The 16,450-nt window shown below is 49.7% G+C and overlaps 3 protein-coding genes across 5 annotated transcripts; 2 read left to right on the forward strand and 1 right to left on the reverse strand.

The window, feature by feature from the left end:
- Positions 1-3,955: 3,955 nt before the first annotated feature.
- On the reverse strand, positions 3,956-7,384 carry LOC125983481 (5-hydroxytryptamine receptor 3A). 3 transcript variants are annotated; one of them, XM_049744714.1, is made up of 9 exons: positions 6,836-7,384; positions 6,423-6,562; positions 6,169-6,350; positions 5,883-6,052; positions 5,707-5,822; positions 5,344-5,421; positions 5,211-5,244; positions 4,987-5,136; positions 3,956-4,751 (listed from the first exon to the last, which is right to left on the reverse strand). In XM_049744714.1, the coding sequence occupies exons 1-9, from the start codon at positions 6,897-6,899 to the stop codon at positions 4,501-4,503; spliced, it is 1,185 nt and encodes a 394-aa protein (XP_049600671.1). In that variant the 5' UTR covers positions 6,900-7,384; the 3' UTR covers positions 3,956-4,500. The 3 variants fall into 3 exon arrangements, with proteins under 3 accessions (XP_049600671.1, XP_049600670.1, XP_049600669.1); XM_049744713.2 differs by having other exon boundaries at positions 5,211-5,421; positions 6,116-6,222; positions 6,306-6,350; positions 6,836-7,382; XM_049744712.2 differs by having other exon boundaries at positions 5,211-5,421; positions 6,836-7,383.
- A 567-nt stretch (positions 7,385-7,951) lies between these two features.
- On the forward strand, positions 7,952-11,289 carry LOC125983483 (inward rectifier potassium channel 16-like). The gene is made up of 2 exons (XM_049744725.2): positions 7,952-8,059; positions 9,624-11,289. The coding sequence occupies exon 2, from the start codon at positions 9,630-9,632 to the stop codon at positions 10,725-10,727; it is 1,098 nt and encodes a 365-aa protein (XP_049600682.1). The 5' UTR covers positions 7,952-8,059; positions 9,624-9,629; the 3' UTR covers positions 10,728-11,289.
- Positions 11,290-12,945: 1,656 nt separating this feature from the next.
- On the forward strand, positions 12,946-15,365 carry LOC125983480 (inward rectifier potassium channel 2-like). Its single transcript, XM_049744711.2, has one exon. It carries the CDS (start codon positions 12,946-12,948, stop codon positions 14,251-14,253), a length of 1,308 nt encoding a protein of 435 aa, XP_049600668.1. The 3' UTR covers positions 14,254-15,365.
- The last annotated feature ends 1,085 nt before the right edge of the window (positions 15,366-16,450 follow it).

Below are 16,450 nucleotides of genomic sequence, written 5' to 3' on the forward strand. Positions count from 1 at the left end.
GCAGTTCACTTGGGCTGAGCTGAGCACATTTTCTGAATTGTGCCCCTCCCGTCACTCTGGTTAGGTTGGCATAGTAAAAAGTGCTCTTGGGGGCTTTAGAGTGCCGAGTTGATCTCGGCACATGAAGACATGACCACCTGCAACGTTTGGTTTAGGTTTTATAAGCATTTTTAATTTTATTCCTTAAATCGCATTTTCTCGACGAGCTGAGCACGTTTTCTGAATTGTGCCTCTCGCGTCACTGTAGTTAGGTTGGCATAGTAAAATGTTCTCAGGGGGCTTTAGAGTGCCGAGTTGACCACTGCGCATGGAGAAATGAACATCTGCAGCATTTGGTTTAGGTTTTAGGCGCAACTCGACGAGCTGGGCCTCAGTACCTCCCTCTGCAACTGGATACTGGACTTCCTCTGTCAGAGGCCTCAGGTGGTGCGTGTTGGCGACAAAATCTCCGCCAGCATCACGCTGAGCACGGGGGCCCCCCAGGGCTGCGTGCTCAGTCCATTGCTCTTCACCCTGCTGACGCATGACTGCACTGCGACCTACAGCGACAACCGCATAGTGAAGTTTGCTGACGACACGACTCTGGTGGGTCTCATCACGAAGGGCGACGAGACTCGGTACAGGTCGGAAGTTGACCTTCTGACCACGTGGTGCAGGGACAACAACCTCCTGCTGAACGTCAATAAGACCAAGGAAATCATTGTTGACTTCCGGAAGGGTCACACGACACACCTGCCGCTGATCATCGACGGTGCTGTGGTGGAGAGGGTGAGCTGCACCAAGTTCCTGGGGGTGCACATCAGTGAGGACCTCTCCTGGTCCGCAAACACCTCGTCACTGGCAAAGAAAGCTCAGCGCCGCCTGTACTTCCTGCGGAAGCTCAGGCGTGCATGTGCTCCTCAGGCAGTCCTGTCTACATTCTACCGTGGCACCATTGAGAGCGTCCTCACAAATTGCATCGCTGTCTGGGGTGGCAACTGCACTGGACAGAACTTGAAGGCCCTGCAGCGCATAGTGAATACGGCTGGTAAGATTATTGGTGCTTCGCTCCCCTCCCTGAAGGACATTTACACCTCCCATCTCGCCCGCAAGGCAACCTCGATTGCCAGAGATGTGAGTCACCCGGCTCACTCTTTGTTTGACCTTCTGCCCTCTGGGAAGAGGTACAGGAGCCTGCGCTCCCGCACCACCAGACTCGCCAACAGCTTCTTTCTCCAGGCTGTTAGGGCCCTGAACTCGCTACCCCCTTCTGCGTAGCGTGTGGCACTGTTGCGCTATTTTCGGGAATGTCTGCTGTACGCGCACTTGCTCCTTTTTTTTTTTCTGCTCCTCTTATTTATTTATTTATTGTTGTGTTATTTATTCATTATTTATTCAGCATGCTTTTGTTATACTTGTTTACTTGTTTGTCTGTTGTGAGCCATGTCTTGTCACCGTGGGATAGGGGGCAACGAAATTTTGGTTTCTTTGTGTGTCTTTGGCATGTGGAAAAATTGACAATAAAGCTGACTTTGACTTTGACTTGACTTTGATTTTTAATTTTATTGCTTTAATCGCATTTTTTCGACGAGCTGAGCACGTTTTCTGAATTGTGCCCCACCCGTCACGCTTCGACATACTTTTCAAAGTCAAAGTCTCAAAGTCTCCTTTATTGTCAATTCCTCCGCATGTCAAGACACACAAAGAGATCGAAATTACGTTTCTCACTATCCCAGGGTGACAAGACAGAGTTCACAACGCACATACAAGTAAACAACACAGGAAAAATAAAACAAGAAGATGAACAATAAGAGTGATAGCACGCTAGCCGCTCCCGATGCACAGCAGAGTCTGGAAAGATGACAGTCAACCAGGCCACTGTGAACACGAGCACACAGCAGGCACGCACTGTCCGGTTCGTGGATCCTATCAGGCGAACGTAACCCATCTTGTCGTCCCGCGAACGAACGTACGCCAGGAGAATGGAAGGCACGGCTGGGCGAGCTGGGTTGGCCGCAAGCCTGGCCCGACGTCTCCGCGCTGGCCCCTCTTCTCTTTTTGTTTACATTCACTGAAGCTAAACGCGTACAACTTGACACGTCATGAGACGTCACTTCCGGCTGGCGGCTCGGTGGAGTCAAACTCGTCTGCGCGGCAAATTTAAATTATATTTTTTCAGAGCAACAGCTTCCTTTTCGTTGTTTCAATCGTCAATTTATATTTATAAGCCCATAAGCTAACTAAAACCGATTTATACATATACCGGTGTCTCTGGGCCTTTAATGCTCCCACTTGCTTCCTTTGGAGGCATGATTAGAGTTGATGCAATCCTCAGAGTAACGAGAACGTAATAACGAACGGAATCAGTTGGCATGCGGGTTCTCTCGGCTCATCTCGCGAGGTTCGACAACCGAATTTCGTCCGACCTCCGAAGCAAAAACATCTCGAATTTTTGTTCGAATACCGATTTGTTCGAGAACCGGGACGTTCGAAAACCGAGGTTCCACTGTATATGCCTAAATATTGTTATCCAATATATCAACTGCAGTTTCACATTAGATTGCTGGTTTGAGATGTACTATTATTATTATTATTATTATTTTAATAAACATTTATGTTAAAACTTGTCTGGTGTTTTATTCCTTGTTATTATATTCGCCAATCAAGACATAAAAATCAGACATTTGGTTTAACTGCTTTATATGACAATATGGATATGTGTTTTATGTTGTTATGAGTTGGTGTTCCCAAAATTAACAAATGTCGGCATAACGTTTTTTTTTCAACCTTTTATTCAAACACAAACACATTCGATATAATAACACCATCAACTACAAGCCAACTAATACAAAATTAAAACATCAATGTCGGCATAATGTGTCGGCTGGCAATGGCATAGCGGCAATGCTGTCTGTCACTCATTCGTTAATCTTCGCGAACGACCAATCAGCAGCGAGTGATAGTTGGAGGCGGGATTTTACGAGTCAGTGACGTAATTTCCCGTGACGAACGAGTCAGTGACGCAACATCCCGTTCACAACAGGGTGAGGGACTCGCCAACGGATCAGTGTGTAGGTGTTGAATTATAGAAAGAAATGTGTTAATTACCTGAGCCAATTATTATTATTATATAATAATAATAACAATTATATAATAATGGGGGGGGATGTGTAGTTGTATTGTTTGATGTGTATGGGTTATTTCCACGGGATTTTGTGTAAAAAAAACAAAAACAAAAAACGGATCAGTGTGTGGGGGGGGGACGATTCGTTGAACGATTCGTGTGAACGAATCTTTTGAGTGAATTGGTTCTAAAGATTCAGCTCACCTAAAAGGACTGGAATGCACATCACTACCACTGCAGGTTGTGCAGCCGACGCTGGTGTCCGCTCGTTTGATTTATGCCAACGTCGCGGTTGGGCGGAGTTGAGAAATGCTGCTCGCTTCGCGTACAAGTACTGCTCGGAATGCTGCCTTTAAATCGCCTGAGCGTCCGACTGATAGTGTTGGTATTACGGTGTTCTGCATAACATGTCGTGGGGACAAGCGGTACAGATAACAGGTAATGGAGCGATGCAGTGTCGTTTGAGAGCACGGACCCTTTTTGTATTTGTTCTGAACAAATGTGGATGTAAAGACTTTCATGTATCACGTGGGCGTGTGGTAGCACGACAACAACGGGCTTAAACGTGCATTGGGAAATTCGAAATGGGCAAAATTGCCGACCATCGTCGTAACCTTTACTCTATAGCATCTGAGAAAGTGGCATTCGAGAGAAGCCGACTCTTAATAGTAAAATAAGGTTTTACACGCAGTAAACGGTAAGTCGTCTTTTAACGCTTTAAGCTTACATTGTATTCTGTCTCAAATGTTTTGCCGTAGTTATCTTTCAACGATGACGGGAGGTACGCGTGCGTAGAAGGGTTTATAATTTTCACATCCGTGTGTAGCTCAGGAAAACAAAACAAACCCAAACTAACCTGCAGCAATGTCCCAGAACGTTTATTTTTCTCACTTTTGTTTCAGTCTGCAGATATCAATACTTTTTACAAAGGAATAAAATGTGCAGTGAGGTTATAGTTGTAGTGTATCAGGCCTATCAAAATCTTCATGCATTTGAGGTTAGCTCAGTAAGCACTCACGATAAGGTGGCAAAAGTGCTCACGCTCTGTTCTGAAGTGCAAGTTTAGATACTTGTGTGAAATAAAGGCAGCAAAGAGTTGAAGCACTGATTCCGTTTCTGCAACAGTTCAGTCAGCCAAAGATTTAGCTTCTCCAAATTTGTCAATGAATTTGCATTCCAGCTGTCGTGTGTTTTACGACGGTCTCTCTATCTACTGCTTTTTTTACACTACGGCCACGTCGGCAGATGTTGATAAACGGAAGCGAGTTCGCATTGATAAAATCAGGAGAAGAAAGCACAGATTTGAACTGTAAGTGGTCAAAACGTCTCAAGTACAGACACCCGAAAAGGCGATCGATGTAGCGAACTCGTGCTCAGGTACTTGGCACCACTGGCTTTTACCAGAAATCCAAGTGGTCCACTTCGCATTTGTATTTCACCATCACCACAATCATAGCGCAAAAGTACAGCGTTCCCAGAATGAAATAGAACCAGAAAAAGGTTTTGTCAATCCTGTCTGCGAGCGCCTTGTTGCGCTCGCACTCCGCTTCCTTGGCTTTGATGGCATCCAGGAAGTCCATCACCTTTCTGTGCATCTGCTGTTCCTCGGAGTTGTCCAGCCGGATGACACTCACGTCCGCTTTGTCATCTGAACAGTAAGAAGTGACTCGCCTACTTAGGATGGTGAGATATTGATGATCACGATATGGCTGAGAGAAAATGCATTTGGCTGAAAGTTCGGGCCTCCACATTTGTCATGTTTGTTCAACGATTAAATCAGGCACACACCAATTAAAGTGGCTCCTTTCAGAAAGTCTCCAAAGAGGCTCACAAAGTATGCAGTGGTGAGGTCAATATGTGACGCCCCAAACTCACTGACTCACCCTGGTCAGCCCTCCTCTGCCCGTCACCAGCTTTGGCTCTTCCGGAGGAGCAGCAAAAGATGAGGCCTCCGTCGTTGGCCACCCGTGTCAGCACCATGGACACCAGCATGCTCACCACCAGCAAGACCAGGCACACGCAAAAGTGGTTCTCTGCAAGCACAAAGCTGCACGGTGAGCCACGCAGGCGTATCGAAGATCGGCACAGCGGCGACTCGGAGACCAACTTATGACGGGGGTGCACTCGCTGTCACCGGGCAGCTGGTCGTTGAGGATGAGCAGGAACATAGTGAAGCTGAGCACCAGCGTGACCTTGAAGGAATTGCGCTCGCCGCAGCCCAGCGGCAGGGCGAAGCTCACCATGTCGGCCAGGATGAGCAGAATGCTAGGAAGCATTAGCGTGATGAAGGGGTTCTGCTGCCGGATCTTCAAGATCACCTGGATGCAGTCGGAGGCCAAACGTGGATGCAGAGTCCCTGTCTTGACGGGCCCAACAAATGCTCACAGAGTGCCCTTCCGTTCCATTCTATTTGGCACTCACCTTTCGATTTCCTTCTTATGGGTTCGCCATTTTGAGTGTAGCTTTTTGTTCACGTTCAAATATTGAAGCGCCGCGCATGACGCTATGGTGGCTTACGAGAATACGGAAGCTAAATTGACATTTAGGGCCAAATTTGTAATTTGCTTCAAGTTCACTTACGAGCCATTTGCACGCCGACCTACCGAGATATAGAATTGTTCATCAGATGGCGATTCCAGGTAAGCGCCCAAGGTTTCCCAGTCGCCGTGGCTGCCATCATACACCTCCACCTCGCCGATCTCCATGAAGGTGCCGCATCCTGGGTGCAGGGCAGCCTGACGTCAAGCACGAAACGGCTCCGGCGACGTGCGTGGCCTACCTTGGGCAGACCAGGTCTGGATGGCCACGGGACATTCGTCCTCAGCAAAGGGGTAGTTGAAGAGATTGAACTCGCAGTTTACCTCAGCCGCCATCACCACACGGTGGCGCAAGGTGCCGTTGCTGAACACAATCAGGTCGCGGAAGCTGTTCTGCGTGCTTGACGATATGCTGAAAAGAGAGAGAGAGAGAGGCACGTGGCAAAAGTCCCGGCTGCGCAACGGCTCTCCTCACCCATTGGTCACAAATATGTCGGGCGTCCAGACTTTGCTGACGGGCAGAATCACCTCCTCATAGGGGTAAACGGACGGGTCCCAGTACAAATCGTAATCTGTCCATTCCTGCGGGTGCGATCCGAGTTAACGGCCGACCTGACCATTGGCTCGACGTCACTCCATTTTGAACCACGCGTCTCGTTGCTTACAATTGTCGCCTGTAAACGGCAGCCGAGACGGAGGTTCTTCGTGTCCTGGAAGGGAAAGGCAGACACTCAAAGGCATGGAGAAGACAACTTGCGTGCGCGTCCGCACGAGGCGCTCACAACTTTGATGGTCTGATACTCGATGGATGACACGTAGATGTACTCAGAGCAATTGTCACTCTGTGGCTGAGTTATTAGTTTTCTGTTGACCAGATCGTTGGCCAGACATCGGCGGCTGGTGCAGTTATCACTGGCGCCTCCTGGAGAAGCACAGAGCAAAGCGCCACTTTGACGCAGCTCAGAAACGAGCGCATCTGCTGCTGGCGGCTGCTCCACCTTAAGGCAAATACATTTTCAACCTTTCCGCTCTCACCCACTATTCGAGCTACATATTAGCATATCAGGACACGTCTCCTCACTTTTCCGACCGTGAGCCCAACTTGAATCTCCTGACCTTTGTGTTTAATTCACTGTGTTCTGACGCCAAAGCAGCTCCGCCCTCGCAGCTTCAAAACGCAGCTTGCGCCGCTTACCTCCGCAGAGAAGCGTCCATACAAGCGCCGCCCTCCACAGAGCGCGGCCGTCTTGCGCTTGCATGACGAGCCGAGTCACAATCAAGCGCTTGCCACGTCCGAAGAATGTGCGTCTTCTGGCGTTCCAGACTCTTAAATAGGCGAGCGGTGGCTGACACCGAAGCGCGGCAGTGGCAGCCACAATAGGCGCGCGCGCACAATAGGCGCCACTGTACTTGCGCCATTCCACTGTTCAAACAACAACTGCCGCCCTCAATGCGCCAGCTGCTGTTTGTCTTTCTGCCGCACAATGCCCGACGAAGCCTGATCCTCCAGTCACGAAGCCCCGACAAAGACTTTGCGGTCAATTCTTAGACCTGTCATTTGGCGCTTGCGTGTCATTCTACTTGCGTTGACTTTGACAAACCGGCTCGCTGAACCGTCATGTATAAATAAAGCGCTTTTCCCGTTGACATTTGCATTGACGGTCTCGTTTTACGCTCCCAAACGAGGAAAATCGACACGCACATGAGGCAAAGCCTCTCTGTAACATCCGGCGAACAGTCCAGGCTACTTTTGGCTCCTCCCCAACATTCATTAAATTCTCCGAGTAGGGATGTACTTAAAAACTACTTCAATGACATACATTACTACTTTTTTATTAGCCAGATCCAAATGAAGCTCTTTTGTTAGCATGTCACTTTGCGATTTCTTCTTCTAGTTGCACCTGTTTTCATGACTTTTTGCAAGTCAATTGTTAGGTACTATGAAAAAGGTTATCGCTCAGGAATGCCTCTTATCTGTCTTTGCACATCCTCGCACCTGAAATAGCAAGCATACGCTCCAACACGGAATTATCATTTTTATTCTCCCCCACCCACCTGCACCCGTCGCGGAGCAAAGGTTAACTTTCTGTCGAACCAATCAAGAAATGCTTGGAGGGAAAAGAGCCGCTAAATCACCCATTAATAATCGGCCCATCGGCGGCGGCGGGCCCCAGAAGACTCAATACAGCAATACAATACAACTCGGACTTCGACACCTGGACGCAAACAAGAACAGGACAGAATATTTGTGTTGTTTTTTTTCTAAACTGCTCCACAGGCCCTAAATTCTTCCAGTTTGTCTTCAGAGGGACGTGGTGGCTGCCGTGATATCAGGAAGGTCGAAGCGGACTCGAGTACTGAGGCCCCAGTTGTCGTGCTTTTCAGACACCGGGGAACCATCAGCTGACACCGCAAGCCAGTAAGTCGCTTCTCATTCAAACGCGGACCAAACCAGAATCACTGAGCGAGTTTGTCCTTCTTGAAATTATAACGAGGCGAATTTCCACCAATGGCCGAGAGCAGCAAAATGGCACCGGGACACCATTCACATGGTTGACAATCGAAAACTGCTTGCTCGCTCTGCTCAATTTGCTCCTTTTCTTGGAATGACATGAGTCTTACTCTCCTACTTTGAATGCCTTTTATTATCATCCACGCGCTTGCTCAACGCAACGTTGACCGACAAGTAGCAGGAGCTTCGATTGTCACCATCGTCGTTTGTAGAAAATCCGGTTCAAGATTGAATGTAGTGCGGTGGGTTGAACTGAAAAGCAAATTTAAACATAGTGGCGCTGATCCAAAATATCCAACAGCTCATATTACCGTATGACCGTCTCCGTCTTTTGCCCTGGGTGGGGCACATATCAGAGGAGGCGGCACAATGGCCATTGAGATGAAGCACAAAGAAGTTTTTGTGCAATTTAATTCATGGTGGCCATTCACGATTCTAATAGCATCGTTGCTGTCACCACTATTTTGGGGATCCTCGCGTGGCAATCAGAAATTTCCATTTCATTTGATTAACTTTAATTCCATTTGCACGGCTCAACGTGTGTTTGGGTGCGCAATGTCAACACTGAAGGTGTAAAAGTAGAGCTGCTAGTCGTAAATGTGGTCTTATCAGCAACATGTTCCCGGATGACACAATCAGACCATGAAAATAAAGACATAAATAAATGCCCTTGGCCAATGACCCCGCTCTCGGCACATGGCGCTCTGACTCGGCTTTTATCCGAGCAGCTGTCCAGATGGCAGCGTTTGATAGAATCTGGGAAAGCGATCAAAATGTCCCATCTTTGGTGAATTGTGAGCAGCAATATGCGGGGGGCGCAGTTCACGTTTTGGGATAATAATTGACATGCGCAAAGAAAAAAAATGATGAAAAGTCGCTGTCAGTTTGGTTTGTCTTTCTTTGCAAGGCCACTCTTCGGCGCCCATGAGCGAGGTGCCGAGCCCCAAAACGATGCATGCAATCTGCAGCGCCTTTTGAGAATGTTCTTGGCGTTCATCCATCTTGAACAAAACGTCGGCATTCTGAGCTGCAGTTGCTTTGGAAAGCCAGTAGACTAAAGTTCTCGTCAATAATCAACTGGTGAGAAATGTCGTCATTGTTCTTCAAGGTCAGTTGTTGAGTCTCGCCAGAGGCACGGTTGCTTCCCTGAACACAGAAGGTGGTGCGGTATCAGAAGCACTGACCCATTCATTTTGCGCACATTTTGCTCCTAGGGTGACGGTAGTCCACTCCCTTCATTTGGGAGCACATCGGACGATTACGAGACTTTGACCAGACTGGCAATTGGAGCGCATTGGCTTTTCAAAGCGGTGCCGCTCGTCAACCCGACGATTCGCTGCTTTTGCAGCGGGCGAGTTTTGTCCGTGTGATCGGCGAGCGGCCGACAGCAATTGTGCGGCCATTGACAGACCCATATGGAGGCTGCAGTAACCTTCACTCAATCCTTAACTTTACATTTGGGCCTTGGCAGGGCACCATGAGCACCGAGAGGCGCAAGGAGGCGCCTGGTGACACTTGCTTGGCCAGCGTTCACGTCATGGGCGCCGAGGGACAGCGGCTTCGCTTCATGCGCAAGGATGGCGGGTTCCCTGTGGCCTTCCGCAAGGTACCCGGAGACTGGAGCCCATACCTGCTGGATCTTTTCACCACGCTGGTAGAGATACGCTGGCGGGTGATGCTCCTGCTCTTCTCGTTGTCTTACATCGTTTCTTGGCTGTTCTTCGGGCTTTGCTACTGGCTCATGACGTATGTGCATGGCGACAGCGGCGGTGGCCCCTGCGTGCTCAACGTCTATGACTTCACTTCAGCGTTTCTCTTCTCAATGGAGACCCAGGCCACCATCGGTTACGGCTTCAGGGGCGTGACAGAAAACTGTGGGGTGGCCGTGGCGGCCGTGACCATTCAGGACGTCACCAGCTGCCTCCTGGACACCATCGTCATCGGTATTGTTGTGGCAAAAATGGCGTCGGCGCGCAAAAGGGGTCAGACGGTGGGCTTCAGCAGAGTGGCCGTGGTCAACCGGCGGGACGGCGTCCTGTGTCTGTCGTGGCGGCTCGGAGACTTCAGAGGGAACCACATCCTGGAGGGTGTGGCCAGGGCGCAGCTCGTACGCCACTCCAAGCAACTGCGGGGACCCGTGCTGGTGTCGTACCAGGATGTGGACATCCAGGAGCGGGAGCTCATCCTCGCCACGCCAGTCCTTCTGGTGCACAAGCTCCAAGCGGGCAGCCCGCTCTACCACATTGGCCCAGAGGGGCTTCCAGAGGAGGATTTTGAGCTGCTAGTGTCCTTCACCTACATGGGCGACTCCACCGGCACGCTCCACCAGACGCGCACCTCCTACACGCCTGCCGATATCCGCTGGGCGCAACGCTTCCGTGAGGTGCTCAAAGTCGACAAGAAGCACTACAAGGCGGACTATGCGCTGTTTCACCAGACGGCGTGGGTGGCCACCCCAATGCTGAGCGCCGAGCAGTACAACCGGGGAAGGGCTCCACCTGGCCTCTTGCGCTCGCTACGGGGCAAGAGAGGTCGCTGCCGCATGGAGGAGGTCAAGCAGCAAACCCGTTTGTAGTCTACGGAGCTTCGGAGATGCTCAGATGTCGGATTTATTTATGCTTTGATGGCTTTTGGATGTTCAAAATAAAGTCTTTAAATGGGATGCTTATTTTTTTTCATGTTCACGTCCACTCACAACACCAGTTTAGAGAACAAGTCAATGGAAAGCTCTGCGGCAGCTCAAACTGTCACAACTCGTCTCCGGTCGTTCTATTATGTGTCTAAGTTGTCATGGTTTGTGTTCGCGTCTCTGTGCACTCGCCCCTCCCCTCCTGTGTCTACCCATAATCAATGTAATCACCGTCACCTGCCTCTTGTTACCTGTCGTGTATTTAAGTCCTGTCTGCGTGTGACTCCCCTGTTGGATAGTTCTATTCTGTCTTTGTCACTCTGTAAGTTCTGTGTTTGTTAGTTTCTGTTCTATTCTGTTAGTCTCTCTGTCTGTCTTTGTCACTCTCTGTAAGTTCTGTGTCTGCGAGTTGGTCTGTTCGTCTGTCGGTTCCCCCTGTCGCTCTGCCGTTATGTTAGTTTGTTCCCCTCATGCTCTCCTCCAACACCCCTTTCCCTTAATAAACCCTGGTCCAAGCAGCATTTTGTCGCCCTGCTCCATTCCTGCCCGTGACACAAACACTGCCATCTTGTGGCCACAAAAAGCGTTTTTCTAATTGTAGTGTTTTTATTTATTTTTTTATTTTTTTACAGTGGTCATTATTTTTAAATGCTGTCATTGTCAAACCTCTCAATTTATTCATTCATCAGCCGTACGTTTATAAGAAAGATGAAACAAAAAGCTAATATTACCGTGACAAATCTACATTTTTGATAAGATATGCTGAAATATCACACTGCTAATATTATAAATATAATATGAATACTACTAGCAACAAGCGTCAAACGTAAAAAAACATGTAAGCAGTGCAATGGCAATTAAGCAAGACATTCGGATCAAGTCTCATAAATAGCCAGTCACTTTATTCTGGCACTTAAGCACCCTGAACATTTTGATGGCTCTAAGAAGCAAGCATCATGCTTTGGTTAGCTGAGCATATAAAAGTCGCTCCTAGGTCCTATTGGCCAGCAGTGGAGGTCGTGCGCACTCGATCGTGCGCGCGCGCCGCCGCGTGTCCCTTTTAATCAGCTTGGATCTTTGAGAGAAGCACAAAAGATCCTCTCCGTCTCGACGGTTATGGCACAATTTGGTGCAGCGGGCAGCAGCCTCAGCGAGGGCGAAAATAAGAACAGCGGAGCAGCCAGCCAGAACCAAACCAAACAAGAGCGCGTGCGTTGCATTTATTGGACACAAACAAATCAGGAAACAGCACTTTTGCTCTGCAAGGGCCAACAGGTGAGCACAAGAAGAATGTATCCCAAGGAGTTTTTAATCAAATTAGTACTACTAATACTGATATCATCACTGAAAAAAAAATCTGAGTCATGCATGCCATCTATTTGTTTATCTTAGAAGAGCAACTGTGTAAAAGGGGTAAACTGCTAAGGGGGGAAAGCTTTTTAATTAATTAAAGGTTATGTTTTCATGAGCGCTACAACCTATCCCTATTAGTTTGTGGACCCCCCCCTCCATCTAGAAAGTGCCGCTTTTATGTAAGCAGTTTCCATGTACCAGCCTCGACTTCTGAGCATTGAAGCTTTTGCGGGTTTGGTCACTCAGTGGTCACGAGCACCAAAAAGGGATTTTGCTCAGAAAGAAAGTTACATGCATCCATTCAATTGCATCTCATTTCTTACAAGCAGACAGGTACGGCTTGAATGTGAAAATAGAAGCTGCTTAACAATAACAACAGATTTTGGAGTCACAGACAGCTGTGATTCTTTTAGACTTGTTCAAAATCTTGCTGAGTTCTAAAAAAAAATTAGGCTTGCAAAGCGCAAAGGATCAACTCTCCGAATACCAGCGCACCCCATGCATGGAAAAAGGCACCGCAACTGCGTTTTCCTCCAGCACAAGCGCCGCTGCTTGATGCCGTCTTGCAGCCCGAGTTGGCGCTGCATTATTTAGGTCGGAGGTGATAACACACCTGCAAGCACCTTTGGCTCCTGCCAATAACTTTCAAAGTGCACTTCAGCCTCTCTCTTCTTTCCACAGCCCGCTCCGCCGATGAGGACTCGAGCGGAGGAGTGAGCCGCCCTCATCGGGGTTCTCTGCCGCCATCGTCCGGCAGCGTTTCTCCAGCCAACACTGGGACTGTTTTCCACAGCAGAGGCGGACAGAGAGGATGGGGAGCGTGCGAAGCCACCGCTATAGCATGGTGTCCGAGGAGGAGGACGGCGCCAGGCCGGCCGACGGCGCGGCGCCCAACGGCTACGGTGACAAAGGCGCGCGCCGGCGGCAGAGCCGCTTTGTACGCAAGGACGGCCACTGCAACGTGCACTTTGTCAACATGAGTGAGCAGGGCCAGCGCTACCTGGCGGACATCTTCACCACCTGCGTGGACATTCGCTGGCGTTGGATGCTGCTCATCTTCTGCCTTTCCTTCCTGTTCTCGTGGTTGCTCTTCGGCCTGGTCTTCTGGTTGCTAGCACTCTCACATGGCGACCTGGAGGCCGAGACGCAGACATGCGTGTCCAACGTGGACAGCTTCACGGCCGCCTTCTTGTTCTCCGTGGAGACACAGACTACCATCGGCTACGGCTACCGCTACGTGACGGAGGACTGCCCGGCGGCCGTATTAACGGTGGTCCTGCAAAGCATCGTGGGATGCCTGGTGGACGCCTTTGTCATCGGCGCCGTCATGGCCAAGATGGCCAAACCCAAAAAACGCAACCAGACACTGGTGTTCAGCCACCACGCCGCCGTGGCCATGAGGGATGGCAAGCTGTGCCTCATGTGGCGCGTGGGCAACCTGAGGAAAAGCCACCTGGTGGAGGCTCATGTCAGGGCGCAGCTGCTCAAGTCACGCACAACGGCCGAGGGGGAGTTCATCCCGCTGGACCAGGCCGACGTGGACGTGGGCTTCGACAGTGGCGTGGACAGAATCTTCCTAGTGTCCCCCATCACCATCGTTCACCAGATCGATGAGGACAGCCCCTTCTACGAGATGAGCAAGCAGGAGCTGGAGACATCCCAGTTTGAGATCGTGGTCATATTGGAGGGCATGGTGGAGGCCACGGCCATGACCACACAGTGCCGCAGCTCCTACGTGGCCAGCGAAATCCGCTGGGGCCACCGCTTCGAACCGGTGCTCTTCCAAGACCGCGACCGCTACAAGGTGGACTACTCGCGCTTTGACAAAACCTACGAGGTGTCCAACACGCCGCAGTGCAGCGCCAAAGAGCTCGCTGAGAAGACACGTCGCGCCTCTGGCCCTGCCCACTCCTTTTGCTATGAGAACGAGGTGGCTCTGGAAAAGATGGAGGTGGTGGAGGATGGCGCCACATGCCACAACGCTTCGCGCCACAACGCTCCATGCCACAACGCTTCGCGCCACAACGCCACGTGCCACAACGCTCCACGCCGAGACACCGACCCGGGCAGTCTGCATTCTTTGGAATCGAGACCTCTGACAGCTGAATCGCAACTCTAATAGCGCCCCGTTTGGAGACGGCAACCGACAATCCTTGCAAAGTTTCCCGTCTCCGAAGCATGGCAGTGAGAACGCAAAGTTGAGTCTTTCTGCAAACACACGCTGTGGCTTTCTAGCAGCGCCTTTGTGCCGTCATTGTCACCACGGAACGACATCGGAACTAGTGGCGATCGTTGTGCATCGCCAGCAGTTGAGCGTTTCTTCAAAGCTTGTCATGCTTTCAAAAATGCCACAGCAGAACTTTGGCCAAAGTTCCTCCAACCGCCCAGGGCACGCCAGGCCGACCGACTACGGCACCCTTTTGCACCTCGTCATCGGTGGCTGCCCAACCCCCATGTTTGGATTGAAGCCACGTCAACTGACTGAAAGACTCACGGCGCTAGCATCCCTTTGTGTTCCGCTTTTCTCCCTCCCTCTTAATGCCGCATGGCCTGAAAAAAGCATGCACTTTATCCATTCTGCGCCAAGGTCATCCAAAGCAGTTTTGTCCCTTGGCTTTGCAATAAAACACATTGAAAGTGACCACAGTGTTTTCTCAAATCAATGCGCCATTGCGTAAGAGGCAATCAATGGATGAATGCAATCAATGGATGTGCATTACGCCACACGCAGGGCATGCAAATTTGGAGACAGGGCCTGATCGATGCGCATTTGATTTTGTTCTACACATGCATGCGCCTCTGGGCTTTTTCCACATTAGCCAATCAAAGTGCCACTCAGCTCCGCTCTAAATACTCCCTGCACTCCCTGACACGTACACTCTGCCCAAGTCTTGGCGAGTCTTTGGTTGATAGGGGGAGTGCCAAGACCAGTTCTCAACACACGTCTGCTTGATGAGAACATAAGTTGAAGCTAACCTGTTCAAAACTTTCCGTTGAGCTTTCAGGGGGTGGCCAGCGCCTGGTCAGAATGGACGCAGAGCTTCAACCGGCTCGCCCAAAAACAGGCCCGGCCTGACCCGGCCTGCGGAATAGAGCAGGAACCAAATGTGAGGTGCCCTAAGTGAAAGTCATCTGACTAATTTGGAGAAATTAAAATGTTTCTTCATCCCGTCAATCTTTGCCAGCATGCTACGCCTCAGTGATGGAATAAAGCTCTAAGCCTGCTCATGGTGCGCGCGACTCGTTAAATTAGCAAGCAGCACACCGGCTGGCCAGACTACGACACATGAAAGCCTCCGTCACATTTTAGATTGAAGGAGATTAGTGGATCCAATCAGCGGTGACATTGAGCCAGCGCCAGGCGTGACCTAATCATCCGATGCGGCCGAGCCAAGCTGAGCGAATCCCCTCTGAACGAAGCGAATGCCCGATAGCGTCTTTGGGATTATTTTTCAGCCTTCGAGATCGGACTTTAGGATCCGTAACGTTAATCCGCCTGAGACGAAAGCAAAAGTTACAAACCCTCCTGTGGAGCACAGAGGGAATCGCACCTGTCCCCACTACAGATGCTAGCAGGCAGATGTTTAAGTCCGCCTTGTTGCCGTGCTGCCGGAGACGACGGAGGCGGCCTTTGCACTCTGGTCGGATCCACGAGCGGAGGACAGCCGCGGTGGAAATCGGTGGGGTCCCATCGTCATCAGTCTCCCCATGACAGCGGCGCTCTATAGCAGTGTTTGCTAACCTTTTTTTCATTAATGGCACACCTTTTCATTGGAAAAAATCTCGAGGCACACCACCAACAAAATTCTGTTAAGTGTTACACCAGCATCTATATTAAAATTAAAAGACATAAAGTCCTATTCCTATATATGTATGGAGTCAAATAATTGAATAAAATAAATACTAAATATTCTTTAAATTGTATTTCTTTTTTTAAATAAAAGTGACAGTTTTTTAAAAATCTGATCGTCCGATGAAAATCAGAGCATGCAGTTCAACTAGAGAACCTGGATTGTTCATTGTTCAAGATTCAAGATTCAAGAGTTTTTTATTCGCCATGTTTGAGCGTGCCAAACAAGGAATTTGACTTCGGTAAATCACAGCCTCTGTTCAACATTTAGGTGACTAACAACAACACTCAGGACATGTGAAGAACGAAAGATATTCTCAAACACCCCCTGATCTTAAACTCCCAAGAGGGCAAGGAAAAACTCAAAACTCCAGCTAGGGGAAATGAGAAACCTTGAGAAGAGACCACAGATGGGAGGGTCCCTCTTCTAGGATGACCAGGCTGCAATGGATGCAGAGAGGACACA

The sequence above is a fragment of the Syngnathus scovelli genome, chromosome 16 (genome assembly GCF_024217435.2).
Source record: "Syngnathus scovelli strain Florida chromosome 16, RoL_Ssco_1.2, whole genome shotgun sequence".
Taxonomy (NCBI): Eukaryota; Metazoa; Chordata; class Actinopteri; order Syngnathiformes; family Syngnathidae; genus Syngnathus; species Syngnathus scovelli.